The sequence below is a fragment of the Sander lucioperca genome, chromosome 21 (assembly GCF_008315115.2).
Source record: "Sander lucioperca isolate FBNREF2018 chromosome 21, SLUC_FBN_1.2, whole genome shotgun sequence".
In the NCBI taxonomy this organism is placed as follows: domain Eukaryota; kingdom Metazoa; phylum Chordata; class Actinopteri; order Perciformes; family Percidae; genus Sander; species Sander lucioperca.
In genome coordinates, this window is record NC_050193.1 from 25,771,937 (window position 1) to 25,791,548 (window position 19,612).

The 19,612-nt window shown below is 42.7% G+C and overlaps 2 protein-coding genes across 2 annotated transcripts in view; both read right to left on the reverse strand.

The window, feature by feature from the left end:
* The window catches only part of arhgap23a (Rho GTPase activating protein 23a), a 68,661-nt gene extending 65,461 nt beyond the window's left edge, over nt 1–3,200 (reverse strand). The window contains exon 1 of the mRNA XM_031318647.2: nt 2,757–3,200. Coding sequence (XP_031174507.1) covers nt 2,757–2,765 — 9 coding nt within the window. The 5' untranslated portion in view covers nt 2,766–3,200. The remainder of the gene's footprint in view (nt 1–2,756) is intronic.
* A 7,138-nt stretch (nt 3,201–10,338) lies between these two features.
* The window catches only part of lasp1 (LIM and SH3 protein 1), a 28,101-nt gene continuing 18,827 nt past the window's right edge, over nt 10,339–19,612 (reverse strand). The window contains exons 4-7 of the mRNA XM_031318657.2: nt 18,600–18,707; nt 15,645–15,723; nt 14,501–14,595; nt 10,339–14,225 (exon numbers count right to left, since the gene is read on the reverse strand). Coding sequence (XP_031174517.1) covers nt 14,052–14,225; nt 14,501–14,595; nt 15,645–15,723; nt 18,600–18,707 — 456 coding nt within the window. The 3' untranslated portion in view covers nt 10,339–14,051. The remainder of the gene's footprint in view (nt 14,226–14,500; nt 14,596–15,644; nt 15,724–18,599; nt 18,708–19,612) is intronic.

Consider the following 19,612-nt stretch of genomic DNA (forward strand, 5'->3'; position numbering starts at 1 on the left):
CTCTCATAAAATATCTCCCTCCACGGCTGCTTCGCTCTGAGCTAATTTTGACTGCTTTCCAGTTCAGTCACATCTATGGGAAACAGACAAAACTATTTGCAAGATAACTCTGGCTGAGAGCCACAGGGACTCACACACACTTGTATACACATAGTACAGTTAGACATACATCGCCTTGCCGCCCAAACGGAGCCTCCAGAGAGTTGTGGTTAGACATAGCATAAACACAGCAGTGTCACCCCTGTCCACATCACTGAGGCTCATCTGGCAGTATCAGGGATTTCCTCCATTGTAGTGAAACACTTGTCTAAGTACAGCAGTCAGGAATTATAAAGTTCACTGAGGGCAATAAAGTAGAAGTTTGCAGAAAACATTATCCCTGAAAGTTGCTCTTTTCTGTTATGATCAGGCAGCAGGCTAGCAGGCTGTGGTCAGGATACTCCAAACCCAGAGTTCACAGGGCAGCAGTCACCGCAGCCCTGCTCAGGTCTGCCTTAGTGACTATTGATCGGAAAGTACTAATGATCTAAACTGATTTGCAGTGAGCCAGGCATTTAATTGTCCTCGGGCAAGTGTTTTTTCACAATGAGAACTCTCCTGGTGTCAGTCAGTGTGTTTTATAAACGTATAAAACCAGACACCTCCACTGAGGATGACTTACATCAGAGCAAAGCGTGGAGTGCGGCATTACTCGCGTGTAGAAGAATGCAGCGCAGACAGACTCGGAGAGAAAGAGGTGTCCCACTGCTTCCCTTGATTCACTCTCACAGACACTTTATGTAACCAGTCTTTTCCTGCTCCTCACTGAGCCACTGCCCTCCTTATCATTTGAACATGTGTGTGTCTGTCCTTGCATAGAACAGAAAAATGAGGACAAGGGGAATAACAGATGGTGATGTACTGTAAACTCTGCAGCCTTTCCATGTCTATAGTAAACACTACATGCCTCTGTTTACATTCTCACAGCAGTGTTAGTGCTTGTTTACACTGCCAAATGACAGTAGATCCTTAGACGCTCCTCAGACATACACTGGATATCCAGAATCATCTTGAAACACCAGGCTGACAGAGGCCTAAAGCAGGAAACACAGTACAGATAAAGCTTCACAGCCAGATCACAAAACGACAATGATACATAGCCAAATGAGGGAACAGGAAGTGCTATAATCATATTTGGCCGTTACGTCACAATATGGTCCATCTATTAAAATGACACCGACCCAGCCTTAGCACTGCACCAAGGCCACGCTGTGTCAGCATTTTACAGCATTGCTGCGCAGTCTTATAAATAGTTTTTGTTTCCTGTGAGGTACATGAATACATGATACTGAAAGTGTGTGTGTGTGTGTGTTTGTGTGTGTGTCTAAGGCCATGACCCATGTACTCAGACACACCGTGTGCTCTGTGTTATTGCCCGAGGCTTCCCATTTGGTGAAATAAGGTTAAGAGTTAGAAAGAAAACACACACAAAAACAAGTAAAAACATGGCGTCTCTACTACAAATACGTATATTCACCCGCACACACACACACACACAACACAACACACACACACACACACACACACACACACAGTCTGACCAGCAGCAGTGATGACATCATCTCTGCTATAACTGGGGGCTAACGTCACCCAGACCTGAGCGAGCGGACACAGACAGGAGGTTCTCCTTATGGACCACATGCATTATTCAGCCAAAGGAAGGGTTGGGCCGGGATGTCTCACCCATGCACCCCTCGTAATCAACCCCTCCTCTTTCTCCTTAATCACAAACCTGATGCTAGCAACACTTCCACCTCAGAAGGAGGAGAAGAAGGGAGGGAGGAAGGGGGGGATGAGGTAATCAATGACTAGGAAACACACTGGTAGTCTGTTGAGGACAACGCAGGGGACATATGAGGAGGGTGTCTGCGCTCTCTCCTGCTCTAAAAGCATTCATCACACTCAACTACTAGCATCTGGTTGCCTCCAGCTTGGATACAGTGCCTGATAACAGCAGCAGCATCACACCTCCACACAGAGGCTATATGGAACAAATATTCAAAAGCAGTCCTTAAACAATCTGTGTTTCTGAAGATGCTTAAAGTGAAAGAAGTAAATTCATCAAGCATCGTTCGTCTCACAGTAAACAAGCTGTGATGATGTCTCTAAAGGCTGGTGACATGAGTACACAGTGTTACAAAGCAGTGGACACACTCATCTGAGCCTCTATGAATGAATGAACGCAGGCACACGCAGCTCTGGATGGGAACCCTGTTGCATGGTATCCCGTCTCCCGCCTCCATCCTCCTCCTGGCGAGGGTGCCAATTTCTGCATGACATGTTAAGACGGATCATGACCGAGGATGCCTGTTAACCCACCAAACTGAGCCACACCCCTCTTTTTATGCTTCTCTCTCTTTCCTCTCACAACATGTCGATCTAGTGCCCGGTATCAGAGATAAGCCGGTGATGTTTTCAGCTGTGTCATCTCTCCAGAGGCCTGGCACTTGCCGGTGGCAGCACCTCTGCTGGCCCCCTCCCCCAGGTTGAAACCTATCTCGCCCGGAGGGAAGCAGAAAACACATCGCAGGATAAGCAGCATGCTGTGCTGTTTGTTTTTGCCTTAAGGGAATGGAAAGGGGGATGATGGATGTTATGAATGCTGCTGCTGCTCTGTGTGTTTTGTGTCAGCAAGGTGTGAATGTGAAGCAAACGAGTGGCGGTCCCCTTCACTTCCCCTTCAGTCCCTCCCTTCTTCTCCTCCTCTCCATCCTCACCTGGTCCATGATTTCAGCGAGCCTCCTCCCTCCTCCTGTTCCCAGTCATGGCACAAGATCTCCGGCTACCTGCCTTGTTCCTTCTTCTTCTTTCTTTTTGTTCAGTATTCCCAAAAGCAATCCAATCCTTCTCTCCTCACACAGGCGAGGCAGCCTGGCAGCCAACTGCTGCGTCTCTCCACAGAGGCATGGTTCTGTCTCTCCTAGTGTCTCTGACTGTGACAGTCTGATAATCTAACCAAACACTCCTCTCTTGTCCTTTTCTCTGTCTTCTCGTCTTCCCCTCCTTGCTCAGGGTGGAGGCTGGAGGGCGAACAGAGCGTGTGTGGTGGATCCTCACCTCTCTCCTTGATAACCACACAGAGAGAAGAGACTCCCGCTCTCTGTATTTGTTCTCAAGCTCTTTCACTCGTTCGCTGTGTAAGCTGGCCCCTCTCCTCGCCTCCCCTCCTTCCCTCCCTCTCTGTCTCCACTTCCCTCCTCTCTTTCCATCTCCCCTCCCCCTCCTGCTGCAGCCGAAGAGAGCCAGAGCGAGCAAATGAGAGAGGGAGAGAGGAGGGCAGAGGACTGAGATTGGCTGCCGGGGGAGCATGTGACTCCCTGTAGAGGACTGAGGGATCCTCTACCAGCTGTCCAGCTCATGCTTCCCTGAAAACCTCTGTTGCCATTGACAACAGCTGCCGTGCAACACACCAACCACAGATCCCCAGACACAAAGCCATTGGCTGGCAGGATTTATGGCCCACGCCTCCTATTGTGGGGGGGAGCATGTTGGGACGTGTAGTCCAATCTGTAGTAAGGATGGACGGGGTGTTTAAGAGCACACATCACTGTGCCCCTGGGAGGAATGTTTTCGCCTGTGCTCTCCTCTCTGCTAAAATGTTTATGCATCAGTGTAACATTGGCTAAGCTCCAGAGTGAAAGAGAAGGACAGCAGTTCATATCGTGAGCATTGAAACTCTGGCATAAACTTGTATAAAACACACACGAGAAAAGGAAAGATCTCGAGGCCCGGGCATTCTTGGTCAGCCAGGAAAAAGACATCCTCTGTCGTTTTCCTCTCGCCCCACTTGGAGGGAAACTCCCTCCCCACAACAACAGGAACTCCACCACTGAAGGCCATGGCTAAGCATATATAACCCCCTTCTTCCCTCCCTCTCTCTCTCTTTTCTTTCCTTGCCTCCTTTTTCTTTATTTGCTCTGTCTCTATCCTCTCCGCCCCCTCCCCTCCCTCTCCATCTATTGTATTATTACACTCAATTCCTCGCTGCTTTATCCCCCCCGCCCCCTAACCTCAGAATCATTGGCATTCCAGAAAAGGTTAAAAGAGGTTACAGGTGCCACAGAGGGGAGATGTTATTACAAACTAGCAGCATGTGTCAAGAGACGCATTGTGCAGCATCAATTTAAAGGATAACTCACACTGGTAAATAGCATTGCTTTGTGAAGTTCGGTGCATTTCAGGAGTTATTTTGTGATGAAGTGTAATCATTCATGATTTAGTTTTGTCCAATCTTCCGCAGCCTGTTGTCTAGGTCTGTTTCAGTGACTGATACTTCCCGAAAGATGCTTTATTTAGCTGTGGGACAGACACATAGATGCAGGTAGAAAATCAAACCCATTCCTGCATTTCAAAGACAACATGTTTTGCAGTGCATTTTGGGTCTCTCATATGATGGTTGAATGTGTGGGAAAACAACTTGAAATGTCTTTTAAGGACTGACACAAACCTAATATTTATTGTTTTATGTTTTAGATATCTGACATTTTTCAGCCATCACATTCTGCACTGGAAACATCTGGCAGTATTGTCACATTTTGTACATTTTGCTAGTTATCATGCTATCCCAAGGAGAAAGGAAAATACAAGAAGACAACAAAAATGCAAGGCACGCAGTGTGCCTTGCATTTTTCAGCAGCTGCAGAATGGCCAGAGTGTCCTAGTGCCCTACGGGTGGATTTTTCCTTTTAAAGTAATCATAAACACTTTAAAATCTCCCCTATTATCACATCTACCCAAACATACTGCTCATGGGGAAACCCAAGGCCCCTGCAGCTAAAAAACAAAAGAGCACCTGTTCTGGCTTATTTTAATTCAATGGACGCATAACATAGCTGTGACATTATCTGATATGGTAGCCAGGAGCAGTGTGACAGTGAGTGAAGGGAGGGAAGGGGGGGGGGGGGGCAGGAATGCAGTACAACAAGGTCATGCAACATGCAGAGCTGCAAACAACCAAACAAACCCTGCCCTATACTTTCTATAGTCAATGCATCCTTTTCTTACCCAATGAACACCCTCTACTGTAGACTGCTGCAGTGTCATTTGATCTGGTCGAGCCAAAGATGCTGTTTGAAGTGAGATGTGTGTGTGTGTGTGTGTGTGTGTGTGTGTGTGTGTGTGTGTGTGTGCGCGCGCGCGTGCGTGCATGCATGTGTGCGTGCTCTCAGATAGAACAGCGGGTGTATTGTAATGCTGAGAGTGGTAGATTATACTATCAGCAAAGGAATTCCGATTATTTCCCAGAGTGGGTCTGTCTGCACCATAGACTTTAAACTTTATAGTGTTTGGAGGAGGAGGGTTGATGCAGCACACGCACGCACACACACACAGGCACACACACACACACACAGGCACACGCACACGCACGCACACACACACACACACACACACACACACACACACACACACACAAAATGACATTAAAGGATTAGTTCATGAGTTAGATGAGAAAGTTGATACCACTGAAGAGGTCAAAACTCCAGCAACACTTGTAACAACTATTATAAGAAGGTTGATACCACTCTCATGTCTGTACTATAAACATAAAGCTACAGCCAGCAACTGGTTAGCTTAGCTTAGCATAAAGACTGTAAACGGGGTAAACAGGTAGCTTGGCTCTGTCCAAAGGTGACAAAATCCACCTACCAGCACCTTTGAAGATCACTTATCAACATGCTGTATATTGTTTGTTTAATTCCTATAAAAAATAAATTGTAAAGTAAAGCAAAGTAGTGGGGTGTTCTGTGCAGGTCTGTGTGAGTCTGGCTAGCTGTTTCCCCCTGTTTTAGCTAAGCTAAGCTAACCTACTAGCTGTAGCTTCATATTTACAGCACAGATGTGAAAGTGTTATCGATCTTCTCATCTAACATTAACTCCTGGCAAGAAAGCAAATAAGTGTATTTCTCAAAATGTGTAACTATTTCTTTAGGGAGGGAATGTAGTGGGTTTTCAGAATATGTTTAGGAAAAGCATTTTTAGAAAGGTTAGACGATTAATAAATTAATTAAAGGAATGTATTAGCCTGGAAACCAGATGAATCTGCGAGCTCATCTTTCATTTGCTCTGGCAGGTATGCAAATTAGTCTGGCGATGCAAGGCTGGGAATTTATACAATTCTCAAAATATGTAAATAAAAAAGCTGACCTGTCACCTTGGAGTATTTTGGGAGCAAGATGGAGAAGAGGGCAATCCTTCATCTGTTAAGGAAATGACGAATGAATCTTGTTTTCAAGCCACAATAGAACTGAGTTCAGGTCTGACATGTTTAGAGTATCACTCATGGGTAAGTTTTAAAGTGGAAAAGGTTGTTTTTAAAATATATCATTTATTCCAATACAGTTTGGTTAACATAATAACAAAACATTCCGATCTTTCAAAGTGCTCCCATTTTCTATTTGTTTGTTCTATGTGTTCGAAGCCGTCCAACCACAACAAATCTGCTGCTGTTTTTCATCAACTGTTAAATTGAAATCACACTGCTCTCATCTTGTCTCGCATCACTGAGACTATAGTTTATTTACGTCATGGATAAACTGCCGTCAGCTAATTCTCCACAGACTACTGAAGGTAAACAGCACCATCTGCAGGAGCACAAGTAGCATAGTACAGAAGCTGGCTGCTCGCACCACCACACCAGTGTGTTTCAATTCACAGGAAATATTAAGCAGAGAGCTTCACTCTTTAAAATATGACATTGTGAGTCCTCCCTCATAAATATGCATCGGAAAGAGTTTGATGATATTGTGTCCCATGTAGGATTAGTTTTGTTGTCATGAGCATAGAGGGAACTACATAACAATCTTTCTGGAAGGGGAAATTTAGTGTGGCAAAAATAGTACTTATTTCATTGCAGACCTGCACTCCCTCAATGTCAATTATTCTAATTTGGATACCACTGGAATACAGCACTACACAGTACAGAATAATATTTACTATAATTAACTTTAGCGTAGAGGCACTAGAGCAGTACTTGGCCTCAGAAATCTAATAATCCGTGACTGTAAAGTACAATAGGAATTCTTTTGAACAGAATAGTCTTATTGGCTGCCAAAAATAAAAGCTAGGGCATCTAGCTCACCCAGTAAGAGCGTTCGCCCCATGTTGGCTGCTGCCCTTTGCTGCGTGTCATCCCCCATCTCTCTCCCCCTTTCATGCCTATCCACTGTCTCTATGTAATAAAGGGAAAATCCCCCAATAAATAAATAAAAAATAAAAGCTGATTTCAAAAGCAATATTTGTGCAGTGTCCCTGTTTCGTCCCTTGCCGGCCAGGACTCTGTGATGAAAGCCATACCCCTCTCTCTCTCCAGGTATTTCCTGTTTACAGTAATATCTCTGTCACTTTCCAATAAGGCAAAATGCCAGAAAAGTAATTCAAAAAACTATACGTGCACTTAGAAGTAGATCACATAGACTTTTTGACTTATTATAGCATGATAGGTGAGCAATGCTTTGTGTAGCAAAATGTTTCCTCTGACAGAAATCAATTATTTATGGTTGTCATTAAAATAAAAATATTATTGTGTTGAACTGAAGAGGAAGCAACTGGGTTTACTGAAATCATCTTTATTTGACATATCATGTGAAATATTGTCATTAGTGCATCAGTAAACTTAACATTATTTTTTATACAACAGATAATGTATATGAGGTTTGGTGGTAAAACTGAGAAGCACATAAAGTGGATGCATTTCTGAAATAACATTACTGCTCCTCATGGATGTCATTTGTAGCCAAAACAAAAACAGACAAGCATAACTGTTAAAGTATAGAACACTATATAACTGACACATTCGCCCTTAACCCGACGGGGAATCTTGATTGTAGTGAGGAGAAGAACATATTGGCAACACGTGAATAAAGTAATATAATAACACCGATGTCAAGGCTGAGCCAACCAATCAAACCAAGCCAACCCATCTCTGACATATAAAGGGCTGAAACTCTCCAACTGTTTGATAAACAAAACACGAGTACAGAAGGGTTGACCACACAGTCATAAGGATGATAGTCAAACTGAACATTACACATTATAGCTATAGCCAAAAACTAGCTCAGTGTTGTTAAAAAGGCTATTACACACCTGTATTACGCTTAAACCTACAAAACCATCCTGCATCGAATGTCTACGGATTTATTACACTTGCGCAGAGGGAACATTTCTCCTCCTTTAAAGAGAAACATGACCAAGCTTGAGGAGCTTAGAAAATACACTGGTTAGACTTATTGTAAATAAGTAAGTGGGAGCTCTTGGAGTAGTGACATTTTGTTGGAGGATCCTGAACAAATAAAGGAGAATGAGGGGGGATTGACAGAGTGCAAGTAGGAGACAAAGAGGCAGGAAGAGTTTGGCTTCCACTTCTTGTCCATTTGTTTTTCCTCTCAGCTGGATTGCTCTTCACCTCCCACATAAGAGCTCCAATGGGGAAACCATCATGGCTGGACCCTGGCTCTTCTCCCTGAAACAGATTACAGCTGGTATCACACATGTACAGTTCATCACTGAGAAATGATCTTATTAGCCTATTCAGGTGCAATAGTGTAATGATTTGCCACATATCACTGTACGAGCTATCTTATACATGAAACGCCACACAGCCATTTCTAAAGAATATCCCCCCTGCAGTGTTCTAATATCAACACAACCTGTAACATTTTCCCTTAATATTATATGAAAAATACTACATTTATTCGGCCTATGTGCAATGAAACGCTCCCTTACCATTGTCCATGATGGAAACCAGGGATGCAGGAGAGGAAAAACATACATCCTGTGTACGCCTGTGTGCAGGCTGAGCAGGACGCTTCATCATCATCATCATCATCATCATCATCACCGTCACAGCAAGTAGATGATATAGGAAAGGAAGACGAGGCCAATGATGGCGAAAAACATTAACAACAAAACGTCCACCATGATGGAAATAGTGTCAGAGATGGACGATGTAGACGCGAGAAGGACACGCAGCAAAACAGCAGCAGCACTACCGCCGGTGCAGGAAATCGGCCAAGATCGGAACCGTTCGGAAAGCGCGAGAATGAGCTCGACCCTCCCCCTCTACTGCCTCAATACAGGAAAGGAGGGTTTTCTTTCACCTCGTGCTTGGGCTTTCATGCAGATTTTCACGACAAGCTACGAACTCAACTCCCTAATAAACCTCGAAGAATTAAATCGAGCGAAATGTTTTATGTTGGTACCTAAACGTGTCATTGTTGAGGGCGATACACAAACCAGGAAACACAAGTGTGACCTAACAGACGAAACTCCGGGTAGAAATGTCCCAAAAACAGGAGGGCGATTTCCTCCATTGTCAACAATGATAATTTATCCAATATGACTTACTACTTATTATCCGACATAACATAGTAGGCCTACATGTTGTGACCATAGACTGTATAAGGTTGTGACCGGCAAACTAACTTACACAGACGTAAAAAACACACTCGTGTTTTAAAGAAGTGTTGATTTAATTCTCATAACGTTGCATCAACACTTTCTCTAAAAACAGTTTCAACAAACCATAACCTTTATGAATGTATTATTAATTGCAGGACCGTTGTAGCCTATTATACTGCATTAGTTTGAGCTAGGTGTACCCATAGACTTAAAGAGGGTGTACCTAATAAATTGGCAACTGAGTGGTAATAAAATGCATCACTCATAGCTGTGCCAGAAGGACCATAATCTCAATCAAACCATCAAACGAAATTTAGCACCAATTTATCTTCACAGAAAATGTTCCCCCAAATGAATACATTACCACTAGAGAAGAAATGGAAAGTTCGCAGAGAACACTCTTCATCTTGTGTTGGGAGGCTTATGGTGATGTGTCTGAAGCAAGGCTCAATAAGCTGGCAATTGCCCCGGACTCCCAAGAGGCCCAAAAGCCCAGGTTTACTGTCAGTTTGATTAATTGCAAATTTGTCAGAGAATTTGCACCACTAAATAAATACATTATCAACTTGGTGGGTACTGTATTATGACTTTATCTTGTAGTGCAGTTTATTTCAGTTTATACTGTGTTCACGTGGTGCTTATTCCTTAATAATACATGTGTTTAATCAAATTACTACAAACTAATTGAAAGACAGAAAACACTGGGCAACATAGTATTATTTCAGCACAAGGAGTTCCCAGTCCACTGTGTGCACTGCTCATGATAGTAACTTGAAGATGAGATGTTACACGAAATGCCCAACACCAATTATTTTCCCAGAGGCAATTCAAACATGTCTGAAGGACTAACATTTGTCCCACTATGCTGCTGCACAACATAAGATGTAGTACAAACAGTCTGAGAAAAAAATGACATTTTATTGAATCTGCAGAATCATAAGTACAATTTGAAGTGCTGTAACAGGGTAAGAGGAGATGATATCAGGTCCTTAATTCTGAGTATGTATTCAGAATGAGTTTTGAATACAAGACTACTGTATGTCAATATGCATATGGTCTCTTTATTTTTATTCAAAAAATAACAAAATTATACAAAAAACAAAACAATTTAAGATGGAATGCACAAAACCGGTCTGAATGCTAAACCCGATTGTGGATTACATGATTTCACTCTGCGAAGTCTACGGTATATAACCAGTATCATAAAAGCAGGGAATGATTGATCAGAAGCGCAGGAGCCTACAATGAAGGCTGAAGGAAAGAGGGGTTCTCAGCAGACAGGTGGACAGGATACTAGACATAAACAGGGTTATGATATGAAGTTACGGTTCAGTATGTGAGTGATGCCAGAGCAGAAGAGCGGTATTTGGCGCAAAGAGGTTAACTCCTGACTAATATCCAGGTCAGACAAACAACTTGCCCAGCCTCAGTCTCAGAGATTGAGAGCATCAGGTCAGTGCCCTCGGTCATCCCCCCCCCACCCCCGCACACTTACATGCCTAAATTTTAACCTTGCCTTAACAAATCCATCCTGAGCCACACTTACACAACACTGGCCTGTCTTTGGCCACCTTTTTTTCCATTTCATTCAGAACATCAACGGTCATAACCAACGCCCTCGACACAAAAGAAAGTTTGGACTGGATGTAATCTGCAGAGTAACCAGAGGCCACCAGTGTAAGTAGCTTTGTGATTAAATTAAATTTAAGCAAACTTCATTATAAGCCAGGAACAGCAATCATTTCACTTCAAGACAAACCAAACCACCAAACTCCAGTTTACCCAAGAAAACACAACTGTGAGCTCTAAAACAGCTTTCCCATCTAGCATCTGTTTTGCAAATAAACTTGTCCTGTTGTCAAGTAGAGGTTAATGCAAAATACAGGCATACATACAGTGTGTTTGTTTTGTTTTGTTTGTCTGGCAACCTACAGTATAAACCTGTTTGAGGTGGGGGTTTTTCCTGAATCGGTGATCAGCACTGTCACGATTCACCACATTAGAAACTTGCAAAATGTTGTCATGTTCAACACTAACTTGCACCAAACTGGATTTTTTTTCGATGTCAACTTTTAAAGTCGCATTATGTCCCCTCAGTCACATTCACAAAAAATATGAACCCCTTTAATCTGCAGGCAAGCCACTTTCCAGAGCACCATGACCTGTAAAAACATTTTCCCTAACTAACCTTTATGATACATATACAATTGTACAATGTCATCTAGCTACATAGTGAGAGCCTTGTTTCTTTAAATAAAGCTGAACGGCTCCACCCCACCTTAAAAACGGAACGCCCTGATCGCTCATGTCTGTGGCAGTCACAGTGCATCACAGGAGAATGAAACAGCAAGGGGGGGGGGGTATGGTCAGGGGCCAATAAGATTATTTACACCACTGAGAAATGGTCAATTTTTTTTTTTTTTTTTTTTTTTTTTTAAAATCATATAAGGTCCTCCCAGAAATACAGTATCTAGAGTGAAGGAATGATACAGCATTTCCGTGCAATAGCCAGCAACTTAAATGCTTGATTTTGTGTTTATGAACCAACCTTTCTTTACATCTTAGTGACCACCACCAACCAAATGCTGGTAAATATTGGCTGATCACTTGTCAAATATCAAAAATAGTTAACAATTTTGGGATTCACCTGCCAGAAAAAAAGAAGAAACTTCCTGTCTTGCATCAGTAGCCGGCCCTAACATACAGGTGACGGGCCTGGCTTTATGAATGTTTTAAAGACCAGGGCATAAAATAATTAATAATTTCATGTGTATTTTAAATGCCATTCTGTAACATGACTTTTTCTTAGAAGGTCCAGAATATTAAACAGCATAAGAGAGATTCACTGATCAGTAGTGATGGTCAAATGAAGCTTTGCGAACCATTGTCTTTATTTTCTGAGCTCACTAGATGGCGCTCTGTTCAAAGAAAAAGGTTAAAGGAATGGCAATTCAGTGTTTTCAACCCTTTGTTGAACGGAGAGCCCCATCTAGTGGGCTCAGAAAAAAAGAGAAAATGGTTCACAAAGCTTCTTTTGGCCATCACTAATGATCAGAAACAGGCTTGAACGTGCGAGCATTCGGCTGATTTCTCCAGCTGCCAGCACTGTTCTCACCTGAACCTGCAGGTTGAGTAATCCCACAATTTATCTTATACTGTGTATGCACAAGTCTAGATAAACACTTCTGCCTTGGTTCATAAATTGAGTTGCTGGTTTATTTTAATACACTGGCTTCCTGTTGTTGAAAATAAGCATCTTACAATAACAAGAAAGGCAAAGATAGAACAGCATGAGAACAACATTTACCACAGCCAACGATTCAACAATTTCTCTCATATTAAATGGAAAATAAAGACAGGAATGTTTACTCACAAAAACAGTGGAATGAATTCAATACAGAGTTGTGCTTGGCCTTCTCTTTTATGTATGTGTTTTCTTGGTGATTTTGTAGCAAAAGGGGGAAGGACTTGACCTGTTCCCATCTCCTTTCTCCAAACAGTTTAACCTTTCCACCATAACTTTGTGATTCTCTCAGGACTGAAGGCGTTCAGGCTGCAAGAAACAGGAAAAAGGGTGTACACACTCTACATCCACACAGACAGAGGTGATGTATTCAGTGTGGCTGCAAGAGATGGACTGATAAGGTCCACTAACTTGTCCCTGATCCCTCCTGTATCCGACACGCCCGAGAAAGGCAACGACAGGAGGTGCTCTTCAGTTAGGCTACGATTCCAGTATCACAACGATACCCACAATGCAGTGCTGAACGCGAGGGTGCCTACGTAGCACACACAATGGCGAGATGTGTGTCAATCTATAAATATATTAAAAACCTCTCTGTTAAGACTGATAACTGGCTTATTGGTGCAACAGGGTTAGAGGTTAAAGGAATGTACATAAGTCAAAAGTATTCAAGCATAGTTTTGATAGACTTGAGATTCTACACTGTGTTTCCAGTCTGGCCAAGATCACGCTGCAATATTAAAGAAAAAACAAACAAAACAAAAACAAGCTAATGAAAATGCCACACCCACCCATACTTCAACCGTATTTCCTCCACAGAATAATGTCTGCAGCTGTGGTGACTCGTGGGGGGAAAAAGAGGCTTTTTACATTTTCTTTTCTTCCTAATTTTTGCATGATGTTGTGCTAGGATTAAGTGCTATAGCTAGGATGGAACTGTGTGACACGACATGACCCCTGACATACTGCGATGAACTGTGAGTTTATCTTTTAAGACTTAGATTTTTCCACTTGTGACAGCACTTGAGAGAGGAGTCAGGTTTGGGAAAAGATGAAGAGGATGACGAACATCCAAACAGAGACGGACATCAGCACAGACAGACAGACAAAGAGGCAGGCAGGCAGACAGAGAAGGACAGACAGTCAGATAGGTAGAGGGTGTCTGTGGTGGAACAGGGAGAGCAGAGCAAGAATGCAAAAGGGGGGGGGGAGGGGGAGAGTTTCAGGGTCTCACGGAACAGATTAGGGGACAAGAGTAAAATCAAGAGAAAGCGGCATTAAGATGAGATGGCACTGGGCTTTTTCCTTTCCTTCTTTCCCTCCCTCTCTCTACCTCCTCCGTTTTCTCTCCCTCTTTTTCTCTCCCTCTCACTCAGATGGCCTCCACGTAGTTGGCAGGCAGCATGCCCTGCTGGCCGGTGCGCTCCACGCGGCCGTACATCCAGCCCTCGTCGATCTGCTGCACGTCTATGATCACATCTCCGTCCATAAAGGACACCTCGTCTTCATCGGCAGCAGAGTAGTCGTACACTGCCCTGTACCGCTTCTGTGGGCGACAACACGTAGTTCAGTTAGTTACTGACAACAGCTGCCACGGGTACGGCAGAAATCTTTGTATGAGTGTGTTTTTTTATTTAAAAATCTGTTCCACATGCCTGCTACTAAACTAACTACATCAATACTATTACCAGGGATAGACGCTAACATTTAGTCATTTACTGTCCAAGTCTAAAATTTGTTCTTTTCAATATTGAGCAATTAACAACAATGTCTACTGATTCTTTTCAGGGTTTAAATTGATCATGGCAGTGGAGGACCTACCCCGGCGCTGGGAGGCGGTGCGGCGGCCGCCTGTTGCACCGGTGCAGGAGTGGGCTCATAGTGGAAGTTCTGAGAGGCTGCAGGTGGCTGGTATCCTGGTCAAACAGAAGGAAAAGCGGAGGGCAGATGAATGAGCTGGACTTTGTTTATTGCTACCCAGACACCAGACCTGCTGGGGACTATACCGTGATTGTTTTGGCAGGGGAGAATTAAAATTTTAAATCCATATAATGCAAATACATGCATTTACTCCTGTATGTATGTCTGCATAGACTCTTCGAGAGAGTGAGGAATTCAAAAACGTGGCAAGCCAAGACGTGCAGCCCATGGCTCTGGATTTACCACTGAACAATACCTTTCTGTTTAAGTGTAAATCAGGCATTTCAAATACAAACAGCAAGAACATTTAAATACTTAGCTGTAACTTTGTCACTGACCTGCTAATGCTTCAAGTAACTTTCAGACAATGTTCATATTGTTCATACTTATGACTTCAAAGTTGCTCATTTTGAGCTTTAGCAACCAATCTTTTGGCTTGAGTGATTTCCATGGATTTGACCATTTAAATGTCACAATATGCATTACTAGAATTATTTTCATGAATTTTAAATACTGCAATTTCTGCAGCAACGCAACTTTGTATAGCTAAATGGACTGAACGCAGGGTAGGACAGTGAACAAGTTACAACCAAGATCCCTGAGTGGTGTGATGACACCCAGCCTGTTAAGCTCATACAGCCTGAGGCAGGGATGGAGCCAAACATAGACAGGGCAAGATGGAAAATGTAGATACTTAGTGAACTTTATTCAGAGAACCAAATATGTCTAATATAAATATCAGGGTTACCCAAACACAAAAAGGCTTAATCTAGCCATACAGATAGTTTTTTATTTTTTTTTATTTTGAAAGTTCAGAAGGTGCTTTCTGTAAATTAAGTTCCTCTCATACCTACTATTTTTCCTATGACTCCTACTGGTGCTTCTATAACTGTAGCCTGAGTGATCACTAAAATTATAAAAATATATATATATATATATATATATATATATATATATATATATATATATATATATATATATATATATATATATATATATATATTTAAATAACTTGCCAAGCTTGGGTGTTTGTTATAAGGAATACCTGGGCTGGGGCTGCTCGGCTGCTGATTTGGGCCCGGTCCTCCCATCTTCTTCTTCTCAAAATCCTCATGGTACTTAATCTGCAAGAAACAAACACAAACAGTGTAAGGTCACATTAAAAGATGGGAAACTGCATGCATCTTCACACAAGAGATCTACAGGTGTGGTGGTTCTTTCCAGGAAGGCGTCAGTGTGTAGTTCATTTTATATCCACCAGAGGTCTCCCACTTGCTCTGCACCCCTGCGTTTGTGGCCATAGGTGGGGCGCCCCTACTTGCAAAGCAAAGCCTCGGGAAGCAGCTTGACGCTGAGAGGAAATGACATCTCAGCAGGCCGGAAGTAGTGTGAGCTCAGAGTTGCATAGCAACCCTTGCTGACACATCAGGAAGAACAGGTGAAGTAAAAAAAAGGGAACCAGCTAGAAGCTTGAACGCTTGGGGTGACAATGAGCCAGCTAGATTCAAGAGGAAATGCTGAGGGGGGAGGGAGGAGGAGGATGGCGGTCATATGACTAAGCACAGCAAAATGCAACTTCAATCATGTATATTACTACTCTCTCAGTCGCAATTGAACATTTTCCTCAGAGCTTTTTTGAATCCTAAAGTGAGTAATTAACAAAAAGAAGCATGTGCACTACAATTTCAGCTTCAAAGAGTTCATGATCAACCTACAACCTCTCCAGCCAGCGAGACAAAGGCAGCATTCAGTGTTACAACATTAAAACAGGGCCATACCAATGAAACTGAAACTGAGGGACTATGACTGCACCAAATAACCCGTCTCCCTTATTACCAGGCTGATAACAGACTGACTCACAGTGCCTCGGCCAAGATTTACAACCCTGATTCTGTCCTCGCTTACAGCCGCGCTCAAAGAGCTCACTGTGCTGGCGGCTTTAGCAAGGAGTGTGTTCACAGACTGGATGGGATGACAGAGTGTTTGTGCAAGGACAGTGACGCGAGTGACTGAGAGAACACAGTGACTGTTTTTCAAGTGCAATATGCTAAGTGAGAGTGTGTGAGGGAGATTATATTGTTTGTTTTGAAGGAGCAGGTCAAACAGATGGTGTGTGTGTGTGTGTGTGTGTGTGTGTGTGTGTGTGTATTTACAGGAAGTGCCCAGGCTGCTGCTGAACTAAACCCCCCATACTACTGTACTTCTCGTCTTTGCTGCTTGACAAGAGTGAAAAGTCATGACAAAGCAAAAAAAAAACAAAAGACAGATAACAAGAATGACAAATCAGGACAAGTAGAAGTGAAAGGCTTAACATTGTTGACATGAACTGGTTTGTTTCTTATTTCCTCAGAGAAGAGAACAAAAACAGAGAAAGATGTAGAATTCATCTGGAGTGGTTCCTTTACGCTTGGCTGTGAATGACGCACTCATTGAAAGCAGATGTTTTGTTTATCAGTTCTGAGTAAAAACACTTGATGCGCCCGGATCTATCCCGCCATAATGCACTTCTTATGCTGATGTGGCTTGTGCGTGCGACCCATAAATACATGTAATATATGTGTATCCTTCTCTGCCAGGCAAATTTCCTTGATCTTAGACATGCAAGATCTTTCACCACATGAAAGTAGTGATTATCCATCACCCATCACACTGCACACTAATTATGCCATTAGCAAGGCCAGTGCAGATCTGGTTATGTGTAATGACGTTTGCCTTGTGTCTGAGTGTGTTTCACGTGGGGGGAAAAAAGGCCTTCACAGATGACTTAAGCAGTCTGAGGAAACAAGGTAAACACTGCATGCCTTTCTACATTGCTGTCCAGCATTTACAGAGAAATGGCAAATCGATAACGGGAGCTGAGGGAGAGAAGAGTAGAGAGTGAGGAGAATCATCCATGTGGAGAGTGATTTGAGGAGCATTCCATTACTATGAATGAGGAGCGGCGTTAGCAGAGGAAGCCTGACATTCACTGATGTCGGTGCAGAGCGTGTGAGCAGAGCGTGAGAATTTTGGATGGAGTGCAGAGCAGATTTTTTTTGTTTTTATAAAGTTGGAGCGTCGCCTTATCTCCCATTGCAATCCTGCTCCAGTACCTCTCACACCATGAGTTTGAAGCATAACCGAGCCCGCCTCTGTGTTTCTACAGTACATGCAGATGAACGGCGCACACCCTCCCTCCATGCCACTGCCTGTCATGCGGCGGACTTTTTGCCGCTGGGTGAGCAAGGATCTCTGGGCGGGCACTGGCGGCATGGAGGGAGGGCGGGCACCGTTTATCTGATAAATACAAACACAGCTTTTTTTTCTTTTTGGAGTAAGCAGTGAGCGATTTGTGTTGAGTGGAGAGACCTGGAGCAGCTTTGAGTGGGGGAGCGGAGGGAACGAACGGCTTTGTGAGCGAGAAGCGGAAAATCTCACTGCTCCACTCCGCTCACATGCCCTGGTCAGTGACGAAGTGGGAGATACTTAAAAAAATAAATGCTAAATATTATTAAAAAGGCATGATCGTAATCGAGTGAAGCTCTTCGAGGCCTGAGATGAAGAAGGTGCAGATAATCTCAGGAAGTGAAACAAAGAAAGTTCTGGTGGTTTCCACTGGTGAATTGTAGAAAGTCAGAGTGGACATAAGTATTATGCAAAATCTTTAATTATGCACCAGATAAGCTTGACCTGTCTAAAGGTAGCTTGAAGCTGCAATTCCTTTTCTAGTGTACTTTCTAGTGCACTTTAATATAGACCAGTTATCCTCCTCAGAACAAATTGTCAGTTCAATATTGGCAAAGAGATTATAGTGATATAGAGAAACTAATCAACTCACACCAGACTGGCTTCATACCCGGCTCTCAGGAGGGGAACAGCACCAGAAGAGCTCTAAATGTTCAAGCTTTGTCAAAATACTAAAACAATTAGGAGCTCTTCTGTTACGATTTAGAGATAAAATAATACAGGTGGAGGGAGGGGTGATTGTCTTGACAGTCTTGACTGTATTGCTGACACTTACATTGCTGATTTGATTCTGCGATTTCTTAATTCTCTGCATCTCTGGCGTGTCTGCGACCACGCTGAAACCTTTCCCTTTATTCTTCTCAAAATCCTCCCTGTAGAGAACCTGTAGAGCAAACACAATTCATGTGAGAAACAAAACAAGGGGTTAAAACCATGCAAGGCAAACAATACAGTGTGTGCCACATGAAATGAAAATGCACCGCCAGTTTCAATGCATTTGTATGAGTCAACAAGGAAAATTCAACAGATGCAGCGCAAATGATTATTTATAGATGCTCTGACCTAGATTCTTTCAACATATACTGATTAAAGCAACAACAACAACACAAAATCACAAAAGATTTGTCTTGATATTTTTCTGCTTGTTTGAAATGAATTTATTATTTCTTTAAAAAATAATAATGTTATGCTCTTCACCTATACAGTAGTATATGTGGTATCAGAGTCCACCTTATATGTGGTATCAGAGTCCACCTTATAAGTACTTGTACTTGGCTTGACAAATGGACCAGTCCTGAGCTTACATTTGGCCTAATAAAATATTTTTTTACGGACAGAAAAATGGTTTTACTGTTGATTTTATTACAGCTCGACACTGTTAAATGAAGTTCCAGAAATATCAACTCAAGTTAAAAAGTACATTTTAACACAGAGGGGAAATTACATGCAGCAAAGGGCCGCAGGTTGGAATTGAACCTGCAACAGCTGCGTCAAGGACTGATCCTTAGTACGTGGGGCGCACACTCAACCAGGTGAGCTATCCAGGTGCCCCTTTTAGCCCATATTTTAATAAAATGATGCATGTGCTTCTATAAACATTTCATCACCTTTTTCGTATTGAGATCGTTACATTTCTCACTGTAAAGCAGAAGTTTGAAACTAAAACAACAAACAAGAGACCTTATATCCCCATTTTATTTTAAGCATAGATACAGAAGGGTTTGAGTTCTGCAGCTTAAATAATCAATGTTTTCGTACGCATAAACTATGACTGAAGTAAGCATTAGC